The sequence below is a fragment of the Symphalangus syndactylus genome, chromosome 5 (assembly GCF_028878055.3).
Source record: "Symphalangus syndactylus isolate Jambi chromosome 5, NHGRI_mSymSyn1-v2.1_pri, whole genome shotgun sequence".
Taxonomy (NCBI): Eukaryota; Metazoa; Chordata; class Mammalia; order Primates; family Hylobatidae; genus Symphalangus; species Symphalangus syndactylus.
In genome coordinates this window covers 97,464,695-97,482,841 of record NC_072427.2, presented here as the reverse complement: position 1 = coordinate 97,482,841, position 18,147 = coordinate 97,464,695, and the positions used below count along the sequence as shown (strand labels likewise).

Here is an 18,147-nt window from a genome sequence, read left to right as displayed (position 1 = left end):
ATGATCTCTCTAGAACCACAATTTGCCTGTGGTTGCATGCACTGCAGTTTGTGGTGAGCTTATTTGCATGCAGACAGCACTTTGGTATAGAGCCAGAGAACCTCCTGTATGAGGATCCTAGAGATCACGTAATCCAAGCTTCTCATTTTCAGAAGAAAAAGAGTAGAGATTAGATCATTCACCCAAGATCACATAACTAACTGGCAGTAAAGCTTCTTTCCATTTCATCATATATAAAGAGAAAAATTATTTTAAAAGGAAAAGGTTCCTCTTATAAAAGTAATTAAAATTCCAGCTGAAAGACATTAAACTATCTAAATTAATGTCCTATTTAAACTGCACATTCCAATCTTGGTGACGTTTAAGGAAAAAAAAAACAAACTTTCATTCATTCATGCAAGAAGTATTTACTGAATGCCTACCATGCACCAGGCCCCTGGCAAGGTTCTAGGAATAAAAACAGTCAGTACTGTGACACCTTCTTAGGAATCAGATTAGGAAGACAGGTATTATATAACCATACAAATCCAAAATTATAAATTATAGTAAGTACTATAATGGAGTTCCAACAGATTACAATGGGAGAACCTAATTTAAAATTGTTTGTTGGAGGAGGACAATGATTAGAATAAACCTCACTGAGGAAGTGACCTTTATAGTGAGACAGGAAGGCTAGCCAAATAAACAGTGGACATAAAAATGTTTCAGGCAACATACATATATACTGTGATCCAGCAATTCCATTCCTAAGAATATATCCAACAGAAATGTGTACATATATGTACCAAAAAACATGTACAAGGATGTTCATACTTGTGTCATTTATAATAGCAAAACTGGAAATAAAGCAAATGTCAACAAAACAGCTAAATATTTTAATATTCATAAAATGGACTACACTGCAACAAAAATGAGTAAACTACTGCCACTTGCTACAACATGGATGATTTCCCATATATCAACATGGATGATTTCATTGAGTGAAAGAAACTAGATACCAAAGAATACATAGAGGGCCGGGTGCGGTGGCTCACGCTTGTAATCCCAGCACTTTGGGAGGCCGAGGCAGGCGGATCATGAGGTCAGGAGATTGAGACCACGGTGAAACCCCGTCTCTACTAAAAATACAAAAAAAAAAAAAAATTAGCCGGGCGTGGTGGCGGGCGCCTGTAGTCCCAGCTACTCGGAGAGGCTGAGGCAGGAGAATGGCGTGAACCCAGGAGGCGGAGCTTGCAGTGAGCCAAGATTGCGCCACTGCACTCCAGCCTGGGCGACAGAGCAAGACTCCGTCTCAAAAAAAAAAAAAAGAATACACAGAGAATGATTCCATTTATGTTAAGCTGAAAAACACTTAAAACTATTCTATGATGTAAGAGGTCTGAATAGTGATTATCTTTGCAGATCATAATAAAGATAATTGGGAAGGAGCATGAGGGGATTACTCTCTGGAAAGCTCTCTGGTATGCTAGTAATAATGTTCTATTTCTCAACCCAGTTGTGGTAATAAGGGTATGCTCATTCTATAATAATATATCAAGCTGTATGTTTAAGATTTATATACTTTTCTACATGTATTATAATTTTAAAAGCTTATTATTTAAAAAAATACATTTGAGCAGAAGGAACAGCATATGTAAAGACCCTGATGCCAGAAAGAATTTGGTACATTCAGAACTGAAAGGCGGCCAATGAGGTTGGAACATAGAAACCAAGAGGTAAAGTGGTAACAGGTTGAAGAGGGAAGCAGAAACTCGATTTTATTGTAGGTCATCTTAGAGTTTAGATTTTAACTTCAGTGGCCAATCACTGAAGAGTATTAGGCAGGGGAATAATAAGATCTAAACTGTGTTTTTTAAAAGACTGGGGTGTAGGTGTGGTAAGTAGAAGCAGAGAGACCAGTTAAGGAGGCAATTGTAACGATCCATGAAAGACACAACAGCGTCTTGATTGAAACAGAGCCAGCTAAGTGGAGGCAGTTGCACGGAATCTCAAGGAAATTAAGAGAAGGAATTGACTAGACTTGGTAATAGAGAGAATGTGTGAAATGTGAGGGGAAGAGGTGTTGCGGATGATTCTTAAGTTGTTTGAAACAACTTAGTAGATGGAGTACAATCCATTGAGATAAGAGAGACTGAAGGAAAGATCAGGTTTGAGGATATGCAGTGGTTGATAAGACCATCAATACGGTACCTATTCCAACTCTTCCTCATTTGGTAGCCACCAAACAGTTTGTGATACTATGGAAATCACAGAAATTTCTACCTTCTTCTGCCAATAATCTACCTGATCCAAACAGCACATGATATCTCAATAGTCATTTTTGGTTCAGGAATATACAAACACTCAATCTAGTGCAAGGGGAAGTGCATTTTCCTTTTGTGGGTTCTAACCCATTATCTGAGTTTCAAAAAGCTGGATCTCAATTGTGTCATCCAACATAATTATTCAACCCAGCTCTGTATCAATCCCACGTCACTTTGCCACAACTAAAAATCTGAAAACTATACTTTCTACTCCATTCTCTAAGAGAATTGATAAAACTGGGAACAAGATAGGCCAAAGATATATTCCCAGTGCTAACCAAGGACAGACAACTAATGAGCACTAAGGTACAACCAGCTAGAATTTACTTAATTATAAGATTCTGGAATTTAAAAATAAAAACAAAAAGAGGCCAGGCACAGTGGCTCACGCCTGTAACCCCAGCACTTTGGGGAGCTGAGGCAGGTGGATCACCTGATGTCAGGAGTTCGAGACCAGCCTGGCCAGTAAGGTGAAACCCTGTCTCTAATAAAGAGATACAAAAATCAGCTGGGCATGGTGGTGCACACCCGTAATTTCAGCTACTCGGGAGGCTGAGGCAGGAGAATCACTTGAACTCAGGAGGTTGAGGTTACAGTGAGCCAAGATCATGCCACTGCACTCCAGCCTGGGCAACAAAGTGAGACTCTGTCTCAAAAAAAAAAAATTAAAAAAAGAAGATTCATTCTACTTACAGTTCACACACGGTCCACAGGATAGTAAATGATTTTGTTTATCTGTATTTCAGCAACACATTCAAGAGACTACAGCAATCCTATGGTCCACTAGTGAACAGAATGAAACATAACTCTCAATAAATATTTATTGCTAAGAGCTAGTTATATAAGTAAACACACTTTTATATATAAAAAGTTAAATAAGACTATAATGAAATAGAAACACAAAATTTTAATAAGTACATTTAACATGTAGAAATATTTAATGTTTTGAGACAATAAAGTTTTTTTAAAATTTTTTTCTTTTCACTGACTCAGTTGGCCTAGAATTATCCAGGAATTTCAAGGGTCTAAAATTTTTTCATTCTGAACTGAGGAAGTAATGACTATCCAACCAAGAAGAATTTATACATCTCTCCAAATGCCAAATTTATTTCCTCCAAGTGCCAAATCATTCAGTCATTTGGTTCAGTAGCTATGAAATGCAACCCAATGTGAATGCATGTGCTCACATACGTAACACTACAGATCAGCAATGGCTTATATTTATAAACTCTATTTAAGCTGGAAAAAGATAAAATACAAATTCTTATTAACAACCATTAAAACAAGCAAATTTTAATTGTCACCAGTAAAAATATGATACGTAATTTTTAAAACTATACTTCCTTTTGATACTCTACAAGGCTAACCAATTGCACTAGCCCATTCCACTCTTTATTGCTTCTTTCACTTTGTATGCTTCTTTCAAAATTTCACTGATTCAGACTTTATAATCTCAAAAGTTTTGAAAATGTTGGTATTGGATGCTAAGAAAGGTAATACTATAATATTAAACTGCTAGTCATTATAATTAGCTCATATTTTTTCAACCTTCGAATGTCTGAAGTCTTTACATCTTCATTTGTGGTTGGGTACAAAACTCTAGGTGAATGGTTTAGTTTGGTTTCTTCCTTCCAGTACTTTAAAGATGTTCCCAACGTCCTCTGGCTTGGATTGCTTGTAAAGAAAAGTCTACTATCATTCTTATCTTCACTCTTCTGTAAATGTGTGTCTTTTCTTCCTTGGGCTACTTTTAAGATCTTCTCTGTATCACTGGTAAACAGTAATTTGATCATGTATTTGGGTATAGTGTTCTGCTTTGTGTTCATTTAGCTTCTTGGATATGTGGATTCACAGATTTCATCAAATTTGCAAAATTACCAGCTATTATTTCTTCAAGTATTTTTCTTCCCTACCACCTTCTTTCTGGGATCCACATATTCATGTATATTGGGTCACTGGAAGTCATCCTGCAGTTCACTGATGCTCTGTGTATTTATTTATTTTAGCCTTTTTTTCTCTCTGTATTTTATTTGGGACAGTTTCTATTACTATGTCTTCAAGTTTGCCAATCATTTCTTCTACAATGTCTAATATAGTAATCCCTATCACATCTAGAAGTCCATTTGGGTCTTTCACTTTTTTTTTTTTTTTTTTTTTTTTTTTTAAGAAACAGAGTCTTGCTCTGTTGCCCAGACTGGAATGCAATGGCATGCTCTTGGCTCACTGCAACCTCCACCTCCTGGGTTCAAGTAATTCTCCTGCCTCAGCCTCTCGAGTAGCTGGGATTACAGATGCCTGCCACCATGCCCGGCTAATTTTGTATTTTTAGTAGAGATGGGGTTTCACCATGTTGGCCAGGCTGGTCTTGAACACCTGACCTCAGGTGATCCGCCCACCTCGGCCTCCCAAAGTGCTGGGATTAACAGTGTAAGCCAGCGCACCTGGCCTCTTTCACATTTTTCATATCTCTTCTTAACAGGTTCATTTTTTCCTCTACTTGTTGAACATATGAAGTATATTTATAATAGCTGTTTTAATGTCCTTGTCTATTACAGCATCTGTTTCTACATTTGACTTTGCTCCTTATGAGGTATATTTTCCTATATTCCTATAAATATTCTTAAACTTCGTTCTGGGATACAGTTATTTGGAAGTTCAGTTACTTGGAAACAGTGGCATCCCTTTGGGTCTTGCTTTTAAGCTCTGTTAGGGAGGGCTGGAGTGGAATTTAGTCTAGGACTACTTTGCCCCTTTACTGAAGCAGTATACCCTTTTCAGTACTCAATCCAATTCTCCATGCAGGACTTCTCCACTCTGGTTGTTAAACATGAACTATTCCCAGCCCTGTGTGAGCTCCAGAAATTTTTCTGCCTACTCCTTTTTGGTGATTCCTTCCCTGCCTCTAATGGTTTCCTTACACACTGGCACCGATCAGCACTGAGCTGAAGTTTCAAACGGAGTCCTCTACAGATCTCTGGAGCTCTTTGTGCAACTGTCTCATCTCTAGTACACAGCCCTGAGATTCTGGCTGCCTTGGCCTCCCATATTCCCTACTCAGGAATCCTGTCAAGCTTTGTTTGAGTGACTCTTCTGCTGCTGTGGCCTGGAAGCTCTCCAGGCAGTAAGCTGGAGCATTCATAAAGCCTACCTCATTTGTTTCCCTTCTCTCAGGGGTCAGCATCTTGTGCTGCCTTTTGTTCAAGATCTGCAAATCATTCCATGTGTTTTGTTCATTTTATTGTTATTAATTAAGGTAGGAAGGTAAATCTAGTTCCTGTTACTCCACTATGGTCAGAAGCTCCCGTTACATTCCTGAGTTACTTATACTTTATAGGACAAGTTGGAACATCTGATAGACCTGAGATGATGTAATAAAAAGTCACAGAGTTTTTACTATTCAGTGAGAGTGGAAGTTCTGCCTTTCCTTTTTATTTCCTCATAGCAAAGTTAAGTGGTGAAGAAATGAAAGCACTTAAGAACTACTGGTTTGACCCTAGGTCAATCCTACTACCAACCTAGAATAAAAAAGTTTGGTTGATTTTCCTTTTAAAGAGTTGACATTTAAGTTACTTTCTATTAAATACGTACATTCCTCAGACTACAGGGGCACATAAGAAAAAAAAAGAAAATAAATATGCACCTTCCAAAGGTATTTATAAAAAGAAAACGAATTTTTGCAACCCTAACATAAAGTGATATATAACAAGTCTAAATTTCATGATTTCTCTGCTGAAAAAGTCAACTATAAAAAGTCACTTCTTCCCTCAACTTGCAAATTTTTCTTTAAAAGAGACAGGACACTGCAACTTATCTAAAGGGCAATCATGTTGACAGCGTTTGGCAATTTAAAAAAAAACAAACTATACACACTGTTTGGCATTACCACCTACTACATTTATCCAAAAGTCTAGAACCTGACATTTAACTTGGCCCAGGAAAGAAACTTTGTTTTTAATGACTTTACTGTAAATTAAACCATACTTTCTCCTCTAATATATTAATATGTTAATAGTTTGTAGGGAAAAACACAAGTGTACAGTTCCCTCATTAGAAAATGCTACCAATTACAGTCTTAACCTTAACACCTTCCCTTATTTTTACACTTCATTCCCCACCCCTGAAAATAATAGCCACACAGTATACAGTAATACAATAGCCTCACAACAGCACAAACAATAATTACAGTAAAAAAAATTAAATGGTAGGACTATGTCATTGGAGCAGTTATCTTTCCAATCCTCAGTTTCCAAATCTCTGAAATGTGGATAAAAGCACAATCTGAACTGAATGAAATAAAGTGTGTCAAATGCCACATCTCCTGAACTGTGTGCTAAGATGCCCCACGGCACTACAGCAAACTCCCAGGGAAGCTGCATATTTTAAACAGAAGGAAACACTGAGATTCTCAACACATGCTGGAAACCAGCCAAACTGTTAACCTGAGGTGCTTCAGAGTTGTCATATTAGATTGCAGTGCATTCCTTAGATGATATATATTAGTGAAACTGGATTTTTGCTGTTTGCTGCGATAAAAGCAAGTGTCACTTGAAAATCAATGTGGAACAGGAAATGAGGACAGCAGTGCACTCTGTTCCAAGGTTTGAAAAGCTATTCAGGCTGGGAGCAGTGGCTCACACCCGTAATCCCAGCACTTCGGGAGGCCATGGTGGGCAGATCACGTGAGGTCAGGAGTTCAAGACCAGCCTGGCCAACATGGTGAAACCCTGTCTCTACTAAAAATACAAAAATTAGCCAGGTGTGGTAGTGGGTGCCTGTAATCCCAGCTACTTGAGAGGCTGAGGCAGGAGAACTGCTTGAACCCGTAGGCAGAGGTTGCAGTGAGCCGAGACTGTGCCATTGTACTCCAACCTAGATGACAAGAGTAAAACTCCATCTTAAAAAAAGAAAGAAAGAAAAGAAAAAAAAAAAGAAAAGCTATTTAGTGCTCAGTGCTCAACAAGCACACACATCTCATTAGTAAATTGTGGTTATTTATGAAGAAAATAAATGTTCTATTTTTTCTGCATTTTTTTTAATAGCTACAAAAGTTGTTGGGACACAAATATTTATTGGACCTAACTATTTGATAAACAGAACTATTAAGTATTGTTTGTGGCCTAGGGGTGTTGTGAAAAACTTAACGAGGCCAGGCACAGTGGCTCACGCCTGTAATTCCAGGACTTTGGAGGGCCGAGGCGGGCAGATCACCTGAGGTCAGGAATTCAAGACCAGCCTGACCAACATGGAGAAACCCCATCTCTACTAAAAATGCAAAATTAGCCGGGCGTGGTGCCACATGCCTGTAATCCCAGCTACTTGGGAGGCTGAGGCAGGAGAACTGCTTGAACCCAGGAGGCAGAGGTTGCAGTGAGCCGAGATCGCACCATTGCACTCCAGCCTGGGCAACAAGAGTGAAACTCTCTCTCTCAAAAAAAAAAACAAAACAAAACAAAAAAAAAACTTAATGAGATAATAAGGTCACCATAAAACAATGAAGTTTATAAACCTCTGGCTTAATGTTGTGACTGGCAGAATAAGCTTCCAGTAAGTGGTAGCCATTATCATTTCACTATGAAAAATTATGCAGTTTTATAGAAAAGAGAAGATATTTCATATTCTGTAATAAAGATCTCAGAACATCATCCTATAGTATTATGACTTATATTTAGTATTATATATAGTATTATGACTTATGTTGTAAGAAAAAATTAGATAGACAAAGAATCTCATATGGACAACCTGGAGGAAAACCAGGTCCAGTGATATGGCCTTGCTATTTATAAAATGCATGATTTGAGTCCTAATCTGACTCAAATTATGCTACTTGAAAAGCCTGAAAGTAATCTTACCACTAGACAGATAAAAGCAATTCATCCTTACTCCCATGCTAGCATGTAATACGGAAAAGAGCAAAAGCTTTAATTTTAAGAGTTAGGAATCCATGGCGTCACCTCACATCCCCATCTTTTATTTTTATTTATTTATTTATTTATTTATTTTTTTGAGACGGAGTCTTGCTCTTTCGCCCAGGCCAGAGTGCAGTGGCGCGATCTTGGCTCACTGCAAGCTCCACCTCCCAGGTTCACGCCATTCTCCTGCCTCAGCCTCCCGAGTAGCTGGGACTACAGGCACCCGCCACCGCGCCCGGCTAATTTTTTGTATTTTTAGTAGAGACGGGATTTCACCGTGTTAGCCAGGGTGGTCTCGATCTCCTGACTTCGTGATCTGCCCGCCTCAGCCTCCCAAAGTGCTGGGATTACAGGTGTGAGCCACGGCGCCCGGCCTCATCCCCATCTTTTACATAGAGATTCATAACTTCTGTTTTTAGAGTTATCCTCCATTTCCCATATGTTGACCTTTTCTTTACTCCATCTTCTATTTAGGATCTAATTATGAAATGAATCATTCACTTTATTGAAGCCTGAGATGGGCTGTAAAACACTGAGATTGTGAATTTAACGCATGTATGTCAGACTGACGGCTTGTCCTCCTGTGACAGTCTTTGTGTATGCGTGTGTAAACTAGGGAAAGACTAAGAACAATGAATTGTACACAAAGCTGAGAGTCATCTTTTATCTCTTAATAAATTGTTTCCAGGAAAAAAATATGTACCTGTTTATAACTTGCTAACCATCACACAAGCTGCTTAAACTGGTAGATGCAGCAAACTAGTCACAGAGCTCACCTGCTACACTGAACAACTATTCCAAAGACATCAAATTGCAATTTAATCAAACATTTGCTGTAAAAATACTTTTCAAAACTGAGTAATGCTAAAAATGGGTACACTCCTAAAAAACATACTAACTTATCTAAGGGTAAGAACTTTTTAGAAAGTGTTTTAAATAAATAAACACAACAGAAGAAATAAATAATGAGATTATTTTCTATTTTAAACAGATAATTTTGAAGGCTGGGCGTGGTGGCTCACGCCTATAATCTCAGCACTTTGGGAAGCCGAGGTGGGTGGATCACAAGGTCAGGAGTTTGAGACCAGCCTGGCCAACATGGTGAAACCCCGTCTCTACTAAAAATACAGAAAAATTAGCTGGGTGTGGTGGGGGGCGCCTGTGGTCCCAGCTAATCAGGAGGCTGAGGCAGGAGAACTGCTTGAACCCAGGAGGCGGAGGCTGTAGTGAGTCAACATCGCACCACCGCACTCCAACTTGGGTGACAGTGCAAGACTTCATCTTGGAAAAAAAAAAAGTAATTTTGAAACAAATTAATAGTACTTATAGAAATAATAAATAACATTTATCATAGACATTTCAAATTGGCATTTCAGAAAAACCTTAATATGGTTAATAGTTATTTCCAATAGGATCTGTCAATAACAAATCTAAATAATGTGTAATATATGTCTTTTATATCAGCAGTTCAGTCAGATAACAATTCTAAAAATATAGGAAATAGGCCAGGTGTGGTGACTCATGCCTGTAATCCCAGCACTTTGGGAGGCCAAGGCAGGCGGATCACCTGAGGTCGGGAGTTCAAGACCAGCCTGACCAACATGGAGAAACCCTGTCTCTACTAAAAATACAAAATTAGCTGGGCATGGTGGCGCATGCCTGTAATCCCAGCTACTTGGGAGGCTGATGCAGGAGAATCACTTGAACTCGGGAAGGGGAGGTTGCAGTGAGCCGAGATCATGCCATTGCACTCCAGCCCGGGCAACAAGAATGAAACAACGTCTCAAAGAAAAAAAAAAAAAAAATATATATATATATATATATATGTATGTATGTATATGAAATAAGTTTTATAGGGCTGGGCTTGGTGGCTCACGCCTATAATCCCAGCACTTTGGGAGGCCAAGGCAGGTGGATCACTTGAGTTCAGGAGTTCAGATCAGCCTGGTCAACATGGTGAAGCCCCATCTCTACTAAAAATACAAAAATTAGCTGGGCATGTTGGTGTGCGCCTGTAGTCCCAGCTACTCAGGAAGCTGAGGCACGAGAATCACTTGAACCCAGGAGGTGGAGGTTGCAGTGCACCGAGTTCATACCACTGCACTCCAGCCTCAGCGACAGACCAAGACTCTGCTCAAAAAACAACAACAAAAATTTACAGAAAAATATCTCATATTTTCAAACATAATAACTGCATGTTTATCAACTTTGTAATCTAGGTTAGTCTTTCCCTTGCTGTCATTCATTTAATAATCACATTTTCTTCAAGTATGAGTAAAACACTACACTAAGCACTAAGACTGCAAATATTACTAAGACACACAGGCCTTTTCCTCAAGGAGCGCGGCATCCAGACACAGAACCCGAGCACAATTCCATATGATATGAGGCACTATACTCAAAGTGCTACAAGAGTATTCGTACTTGGTTCAGCCTGAGAGTTTCAAGAAAACTGCTTAGTAGCCCCATAAAAGACAACAGCATCAAAATTCTGGAAACATAGTTATTTTGGATAAAATCTGCAAGCCAAAAAAAAGCAATCCCCTAATCTATCATAGAAAGGCCTATATACACTTTGCTCAGAAATGAGCATCACAGTCTAATCATATCAGAATATCCAGGGGGCTGGAGCCCAGACAGTAGTATTTGTAAAAGCTGCCCAGGTGACTATAACACGGATAATGTCTATAACATCATGACTGATTTAAGCTTAGAATCCTATCGACATAAAGACAGAGTCTTGAGGCTGCATTAGTGAACACTTGGGTCCCTAAGGGGATCTATGGCCTGAGACTATTTTCATTGTATTTTTACTTGCAACCTTTTGGTATGTGCTAATAATATGAAAGATAAAATTTCATGTTTGGTATCTCACGGCACTTCAGCAAAAGCCAAGAAAATTAAGTGATTGCTAATCCTCAACACTGTATGCTGACTAAAATGTCTGTTTAAAATTTACTTTTTAAAGTAAAGTCAGGGCAAGTAGAGACTTGAAATTGGGAACTTTGTGTACATAAAGACCAAGTCCTGCTACGGTCACTTCCACCACCTATTTCCAAGAAAAACACCTACATATGAGCATTTAGACAACAACAAAACCAGCACATAAGAAGTATGCGTCTTGGCTGGGAGTAGTGGCTCACGCCTATAATCCCAACACTTTGAGAGCCTGAGGCAGGTGGAGACCATGAACCCAGGAGTTTGAGATCAGCAGAGCAACATGAGGAAACCCCCTATCTACAAAAAAATACGAAAAAAATTATCTGGGCATAGTGGTGTGCACCTGTAGTCCCAGCTACTCAGGAGGCTGTGGCAGGAGGATCAGTTGAGCCCGGGAGTTCCAGGGAGTTCAATTACAGTGAGCCGTGATCATGCCACTGCACTCCAGCCTGGGTGACAGAACAAGACCCTGTCTCAAAAAATAAAAGCAAAAAAGAAGTATGCACCTTGTGATACAGAGTAAGTTCTAGAGAAATGAAGAGAAAATAGAGATAAAGGTGAGCTGGAGTGGTTGGGGCAGAGTCTTATGAAGGAAGAAGACCTGAGTAGGACCTCAGTGGGACTGACAGGCTCAGATTAGAGAAGCAGCACTCTTGCTGTCTTGGAGAAGAAGGTGTAAAAAGCAACAGTATGATGAAGCTGAAAAAAGCATGGTGCTTGGGAAGGCACTGAGAAAACACCAGATCTCCTTAAAGGAGATCAACACTGGACAAATGACAGGTTGAGGAGTATAAACTTAATCTTGGTGAAAAACAGGGTTACACTTTGCTTTAATATAAAAAATGATTTTAGGGCCGGGCACGGTGGCTCACGCCTGTAATCCCAGCACTTTGGGAGGCTGAGGCAGGCGAATCACCTGAGGTCAGGAGTTCAAGACCAGCCTGGCCAACATGGTGAAACCCTGTCTCTACTAAAAATACAAAAATTAGCTAGGCGTGGTGGTTTACGCCTATAATTCCAGCTACTTGGGAGGCCGAGGCGGGAGAACCACTTGAACCCAGGAGGTGGAGGTTGCAGTGAGCCGAGATCACGCCATTGCACTCCAGCCTGGGCAACAGAGTGAGACCCTGTCTCAAAAAACAAATAAGCAAACAAACAAAGAAAAAACATGATTTTAGAAGATTCTTCAGGTAGATGAATATGCAGAATGCATTGAAATTCAGGGAGCTGGGATTATTGAAGATGAAGAGAACACATTGATATTTTCCAAGCACAGCTTCTGAATACAACAGGCATTTTTAAAGTGTGAAGATTTTAAAAGTGAACACTGTACAGCACAATACAAACCTCGCTATCACTCCAAAATGAAGGCCAAATTAATTTTAAAAGTCAAATGACTTAAGAAGGTTTGTTAGCTCTTAAATATTAATATTTTAAGTATTACTGTAAAGTTTATAGTAGGAAAGATAATGACATTCCAAGAGATTAGACATCCATTTATGTTAGCTTTACAGAGTCAATATTCCAACATTTTTTTCTAAATTACTCACATAGTCTAAATCTAATGAAAATAGAATAGCTTAGACAATATTTTAATATTCTTTCTCCTTAGAATGCACATTAATGCCAAAATAAATGTTTTAGGGCCTTTTAGTAAAAACAAACCATTATTTGGCATAAAAGATGGCTGCTGGAGGTTTTGGAAATATGATTATTCTTAGGTTTCCTAACCTTGGAGTAAAGTATAGCAATAATTCTAAAAACTATAAGTAATACACAGTTTGTAGCTGAACATTTGACTTGCTATTATGAGTAATCATAATTAAAGAAACATTTAGAATTTATACAAGATTAGTAAGTCAGGTAACATCACCAAAAAACACAAGCAGCTGAAAAATGCTTCCCATACAAAAACAAACATTCGCCCCACCCACCCCCCCCCAATATTTTAATTCAGAATTCATCAGTATAAGAATTCCACTTGTAGTATAAAAATATATGCAATGCAAATTAATACTGTACCAAGGTATAGTTTAAATACAAAAAACAACTTGAAGCAATTAAGTCCATACTGATTGAGTATAGCCAATATTATTTATACTTATTTCTTGGAAGACCTAGAGCCCCTTCTCCTTCATTCAAAAAACGTATGTACCAAATATATATTTCTTATACACTGTTCTTTGCTTAAGACTTTTCATTATGTCACTATCTTTTTCCCCATCAAGATGCAATTATACTATTTAGTCAACACTTTAACTGATATTAATATTCTACATGCAAAGAGTGAGGTCTTACGCTCTTCATTTATTGAGGCTGGAGAAAGCTTAGTAGTTTAAGATATTTAAGGGCTTATATTTGTAAGTATGCCTTTCAAACACTATTTTTAATTTATAAAAATATAATCAGTAACTAAACTAATCCTAACACTAGGATTATCTGCCTAAATCATATATATGTGTATATATAATAATATACATTTTTTTTCTTTTTAATTTTTGAAACAGGGTCTCACTGTGTTGCCCAAGCTGGAGCGCAGTGGCGAGATCAAGGCTCACTGCAGTCTCGACCTTCCAGACTCAATCAATCCACCCACCTCAGCCTCCCAAGTAGCCAGGACTAAAGGTGTACACGACGAGGCCGGACTACTTTTTGTATTTTTTGTACAGAAAGGGTTTCACCATGCTGCCCAGACTGGTCTCAAACTCCCCACCTCAAGCGATCAGCCCCCCTTGGCCTCCCAAAGCGCTGGGACTACAGGCGTGAGCCCCTACACCTGGCATATCTTACATTAAGAAAGAAACATAGTATTCAAATTAATTTTAATTTCATCCATCTGCCCCTAAAATAACTCAATCCTTACTAATCTATTTTTCTTGTGGTACAATAGTCCTTTTCTTTAGACTATCAAAATACTTTAAAAAATAATATGAAATCAATCACGTATCTCACACGAAAATCTAGAGGTTGTTTACAATTCCCTTAATGAAAACATAACGGCCGTAACAGAAATACTCCAACAATATTGGATAATATTAGATAATACCTACTACTATAACTGACCTACCAGTAAATATGTCAAGCAAGACACTGTATGGGTTTATGTGATATATGATACAAACTGAAACAATATTTTTTGGAAAAAACATTTACTTTTAGAAGCAGCAGCAGAACCCAAGAAAGCAAAATCCTGCAACCAAAACCTGATCTCCCTGCACCTCCTCAACAAAAACCTGTTAACAAAAAGTTTGCAGGAAAGTAAGTTTGATTAAAAGGAAATACAAGCATAATCTGCTAGAGGAAATACAGTGAAAGGGTTGTCGGGCTCTTTTCTAAAAAATGGTTGCATCTGAATTGTTTCAAATCAAAACAGAGACTATGACAAATTGGGCTCTAACAGATGACTTACAGAGCACGGCGACAGCCCCAGACTCGAACATGAGACATTCTTCCTTATGCCTAGTTTCCACTATGAGGCTGAAAGGTGGGGGATCCAATTTGTGATAGATCCGGAATCCTTTACTGAACGCCATTCTCCTTTCTTCGGAGGCAGCCCTGTGAAAAGCAACCAAAGCAAAGCAAATGAAGCTGATGTTTCCTTCTGCAGCAAGGACTGCAAAGCATCCAAAAGTCCCTCCCTGCCAGGTTTTGATGGGGGGTTGGGGTGGGAAAAAACAGACAGCTCAGGGAGAAAATGGCTTTTTCCAAAAGATAAGTCGTCACTTAATTTTACCAAAAAGCAAGAGGAAAAGCTACCAATTCTCATACCAAGGCAAGACAAGGTTTTAGCACTGTAAGTCAATCAACGGTTTGGTTGAGTTTCCCGTTTAATTTATGCTTACTGAAAGGAAAAATTTTGAGCGTATTTCGCCCGGAGTTGTTTATCAGCTTCCTGCTTCAAGATCTGTCACTACGTTGAAAGGGAACCTATTTGGAAACTTCAAGCAGTTCCTTCGAGGGGAAAGGAGCGGAGGTGGGAGGTATGGGTGACAAGGCTGGTTAGAAGCTCCTTAGGAGGCAGGAGGAGGAAAAGGATTATCCTACGCTACAGGCTCTCCCAGGGGTGGCGACGAAGGGCAAGGGAAAAGGCACAGGTTACCGCCGCCTCTCCTGCCCCGGGCTACCGCCGGCGGAGGGGACGGCAGGCGGGGCTGATAAATACGAATGGCCACCCGGGAAGAGTCACGACTTGGGGCACCGACCCGACTGGGGCTCCTCGGGGGTCCCGGGCAGTCGACTGCCCGGGAAAACGGCTCCTTCTCGGAGAGACGAAGGAGCCGAGCAGCCCAAACCCTCCATTTATGCGCCAGAAGAGATGCCCCGGCGCCCGGGCGGATTCGGTTCGTTCCCGCGGGCAGGCTGACAGCCGCTGTCACCACAGCCCCCAGCCTGACGCGGCACCCGCACAACCCGTGGTCCCCTCACAACCCCGCCCGCCCTCCCGCACCCCGGCTGCTCGCGGTCGCCCCTCACCGCTCCCGCTGAGGCTGCGGAGGCAGAGGCTGGTCTTGGAGGCGTCCGCCCGCCCGGCTACCGGTGGGTCTGGCCGCAGCCGCTCCCCGCCCCCCCACCAGCTTGCTCACCTCTTCCTTCGGCTCCTCCTCCTCCTTCTTCCGCAGGCGCCGCCACAGCCGCCGGAAGCGTCACTTCCGCTCCAGCAGGCCCATCTCTTCCGCATTGCACCGCAGCCGGGGGCGGAAGATCCGCCCCTCTCGAGGGAAGGGGCGGGGCGTCAGAAGGAGACCACGCCCACTCTGCGCCGACCGGCCGGGCCGGGCACCCGCGGGTGGCCCCAGCCTGAGTCTCCAGCGACCTTTGCCTCCTGCGGCCGCCCTCAGGCAGAGCTGCGATCCCACCGCCGGGGGTGCAGGGAGAGGGAAGATCTGGCCTCCTTGGTCCTTTTGCGTGGGCTCTTCACAGCGTGAGCGCCGGGGAGGGACTCCGGAGAAAATCTTGGGGGGCTGCGTATTGCTGCTCCCCAAGCTGGGCGTCAGGACCACCCCCTGCCGCCCCCACGGGCCTGACGGGAGAGGAGGGAGGGCTCGGGACGGTCGGCTCGCCGAGCCAACCAGGTGGCGCCTGAAGAGCTGTCCATGGTGTCGACTGCCCAGCAAACGGCACCGAGTTCCTAGTCTGAGTGGGTAGGTAGCAGAAAAACTAATGCCTGCTCTGGGACAGTTCTGTTCGGTGCCTTTTCTTGTGTGTTCTGGAGCTCACAGGGTTCTATCGAAGAGTGCTCAGGTGTATATGATGGAGAGTGAGACGTCACAAACCAGGATCTCAAGGCTGAGTCCAACAGAACATGGCTGTAGGGAGGCCACGGCAGCTGTGGTTGCCACCGATGGATGAATAGCTTTTGCCAACCGTGGAATTTAGTAACTAAAGGCACCTAACCCTTTTATCTCATCCTCATTTTTCAACAAATCGTGCTTCCTGGCTAATATCAGCGTGTCCCATAGATTTATTTCTGCTTCCATTGAATAGACCTAATAAGTATGAGAATGAAGTCAAAGCCAACAGGGCAGAAAGGAATTGAAAACCTGAAGAACCCAGCACTCAAACTGTCTCCACTTGCCTTTGCTGTTTCTTTACCTCTTCTCCTTCTGGTTTTTAACAGCCAAAGCAGAATTTAAATTTGGTTATGTTGCAAAAATCATTTCCCTCTTCAGGCCCTGTCATGTGACTTGATTTTTTCATCCATTTTAGAGAAGCTGTACCCACCCTGGTTTCAGGACACGGAACTAAATGTATTAGAAAAGAAGCCACTTCAAGTCATGAAGGAGAAATACAAAGATTCTTGGATTTAATTCTAAGAACTAGAGGGGATTTCTATCTCTACTGTCTCAGAAAAAACTGTTGATATCAAATGCGTTGCTTGAGAGGTACCTTTTTTTTTTTTTGAGACGGAGTCTCGCTCTGTCGCCCAGGCTGGAGTGCAGTGGCGCGATCTCAGCTCACTGCAAGCTCCACCTCCCGGGTTCATGCCATTCTCCTGCCTCAGCCTCCCGAGTAGCTGGGACTACAGGCACCCGCCACCACGCCCGGCTAATTTTTGTATTTTTAGTAGAGACAGGGTTTCACCGTGTTAGCCAGGATGGTCTCGATCTGCTGACCTCGTGATCCACCCGCCTCGGCCTCTGAAAGTGCTAGGATTACAGGGGTGAGCCATCGCGCCCAGCCGAGAGGTACCTTTTAGGACAACTGAAATCATTCAGTTTCAAGAGCAGTTGGGTACTGAAACCAAACTTGCTTACTCCAAAGCCCAAAATCCTTTCCACCATGCCTGTGTGTCTGTAAGGCTACACTAGAAACGCTTCCTTTCTTATAGTGGGAAGAAGCATGGGTACTAAGCTCTTTTAGGAACAAGTGTTCTGCATATTCCTGGTTCCTTTTTATTTTGGACTGAGGAGATTTAGGTCAAATTTTCTGGGTTCTGGGTTGGAATTCCAGCTTCTTTCTTCAAATTAAACTGGGGGGTAACAAGACTTATTCCTAGATTTGTTAGAAGGCCACAGCTTTTCCGTATCTCATTTTAGTCATGAAAAAAACACATGCCCAGAGTTTGAAAAACATAAAGGCAATTTGACTGTGGCTTGATTGGTTCTATCTTCTTTTTCTTGTCCCTCTTTCCTATTTATACTTCTACTTTTGTTACAGCATTTGACAATAGTTGGAAAAATTTTCACTGACCTTGAAATGTCTTTGGGGTAGGGTGACTTAAAATATAGGTTAAGTGGCATACACAAACTTCTTAGTGAGATCCTAAGGGCCTACAGAGACAGGCTGACACCAACTCAACCCTTGAAACTGTGCAATGAAGAGCCTGTGGGAGGCTAAAAAATGCTACTTCACAAAGATATCCTTGTGTGTGAATGTTAATTTAGGTTAATTTGCAGATTTGATTAAGGGTCTTGAGATTATTTTGAATTATTCAGGTGGGCCCTAGGGCCCTAGATACAATCACAAGTGTCCTTATAACAGGGAGGCAGAGGAAA

At 41.2% G+C, this 18,147-nt stretch overlaps 1 protein-coding gene across 20 annotated transcripts in view; it reads right to left on the bottom strand.

Annotated features, from left to right (window-relative positions):
* Nucleotides 1-16,439, bottom strand: part of SYNJ1 (synaptojanin 1) — a 99,479-nt gene extending 83,040 nt beyond the window's left edge. For 7 of the 20 annotated variants that reach the window (XM_055279499.2, XM_055279504.2, XM_055279506.2 and 4 more), the window contains exons 1-2: nucleotides 15,736-16,437; nucleotides 14,562-14,707 (exon numbers count right to left, since the gene is read on the bottom strand). In XM_055279499.2, coding sequence (XP_055135474.2) covers nucleotides 14,562-14,707; nucleotides 15,736-15,830 — 241 coding nt within the window. In that variant the 5' untranslated portion in view covers nucleotides 15,831-16,437. Of the gene's footprint in view, nucleotides 1-14,561; nucleotides 14,708-15,625 lie in introns of all 20 variants that reach the window. The other 13 variants (XM_055279512.2, XM_055279517.2, XM_055279519.2 and 10 more) reach the window with 4 other exon arrangements.
* Between the last annotated feature and the right edge of the window lie 1,708 nt (nucleotides 16,440-18,147).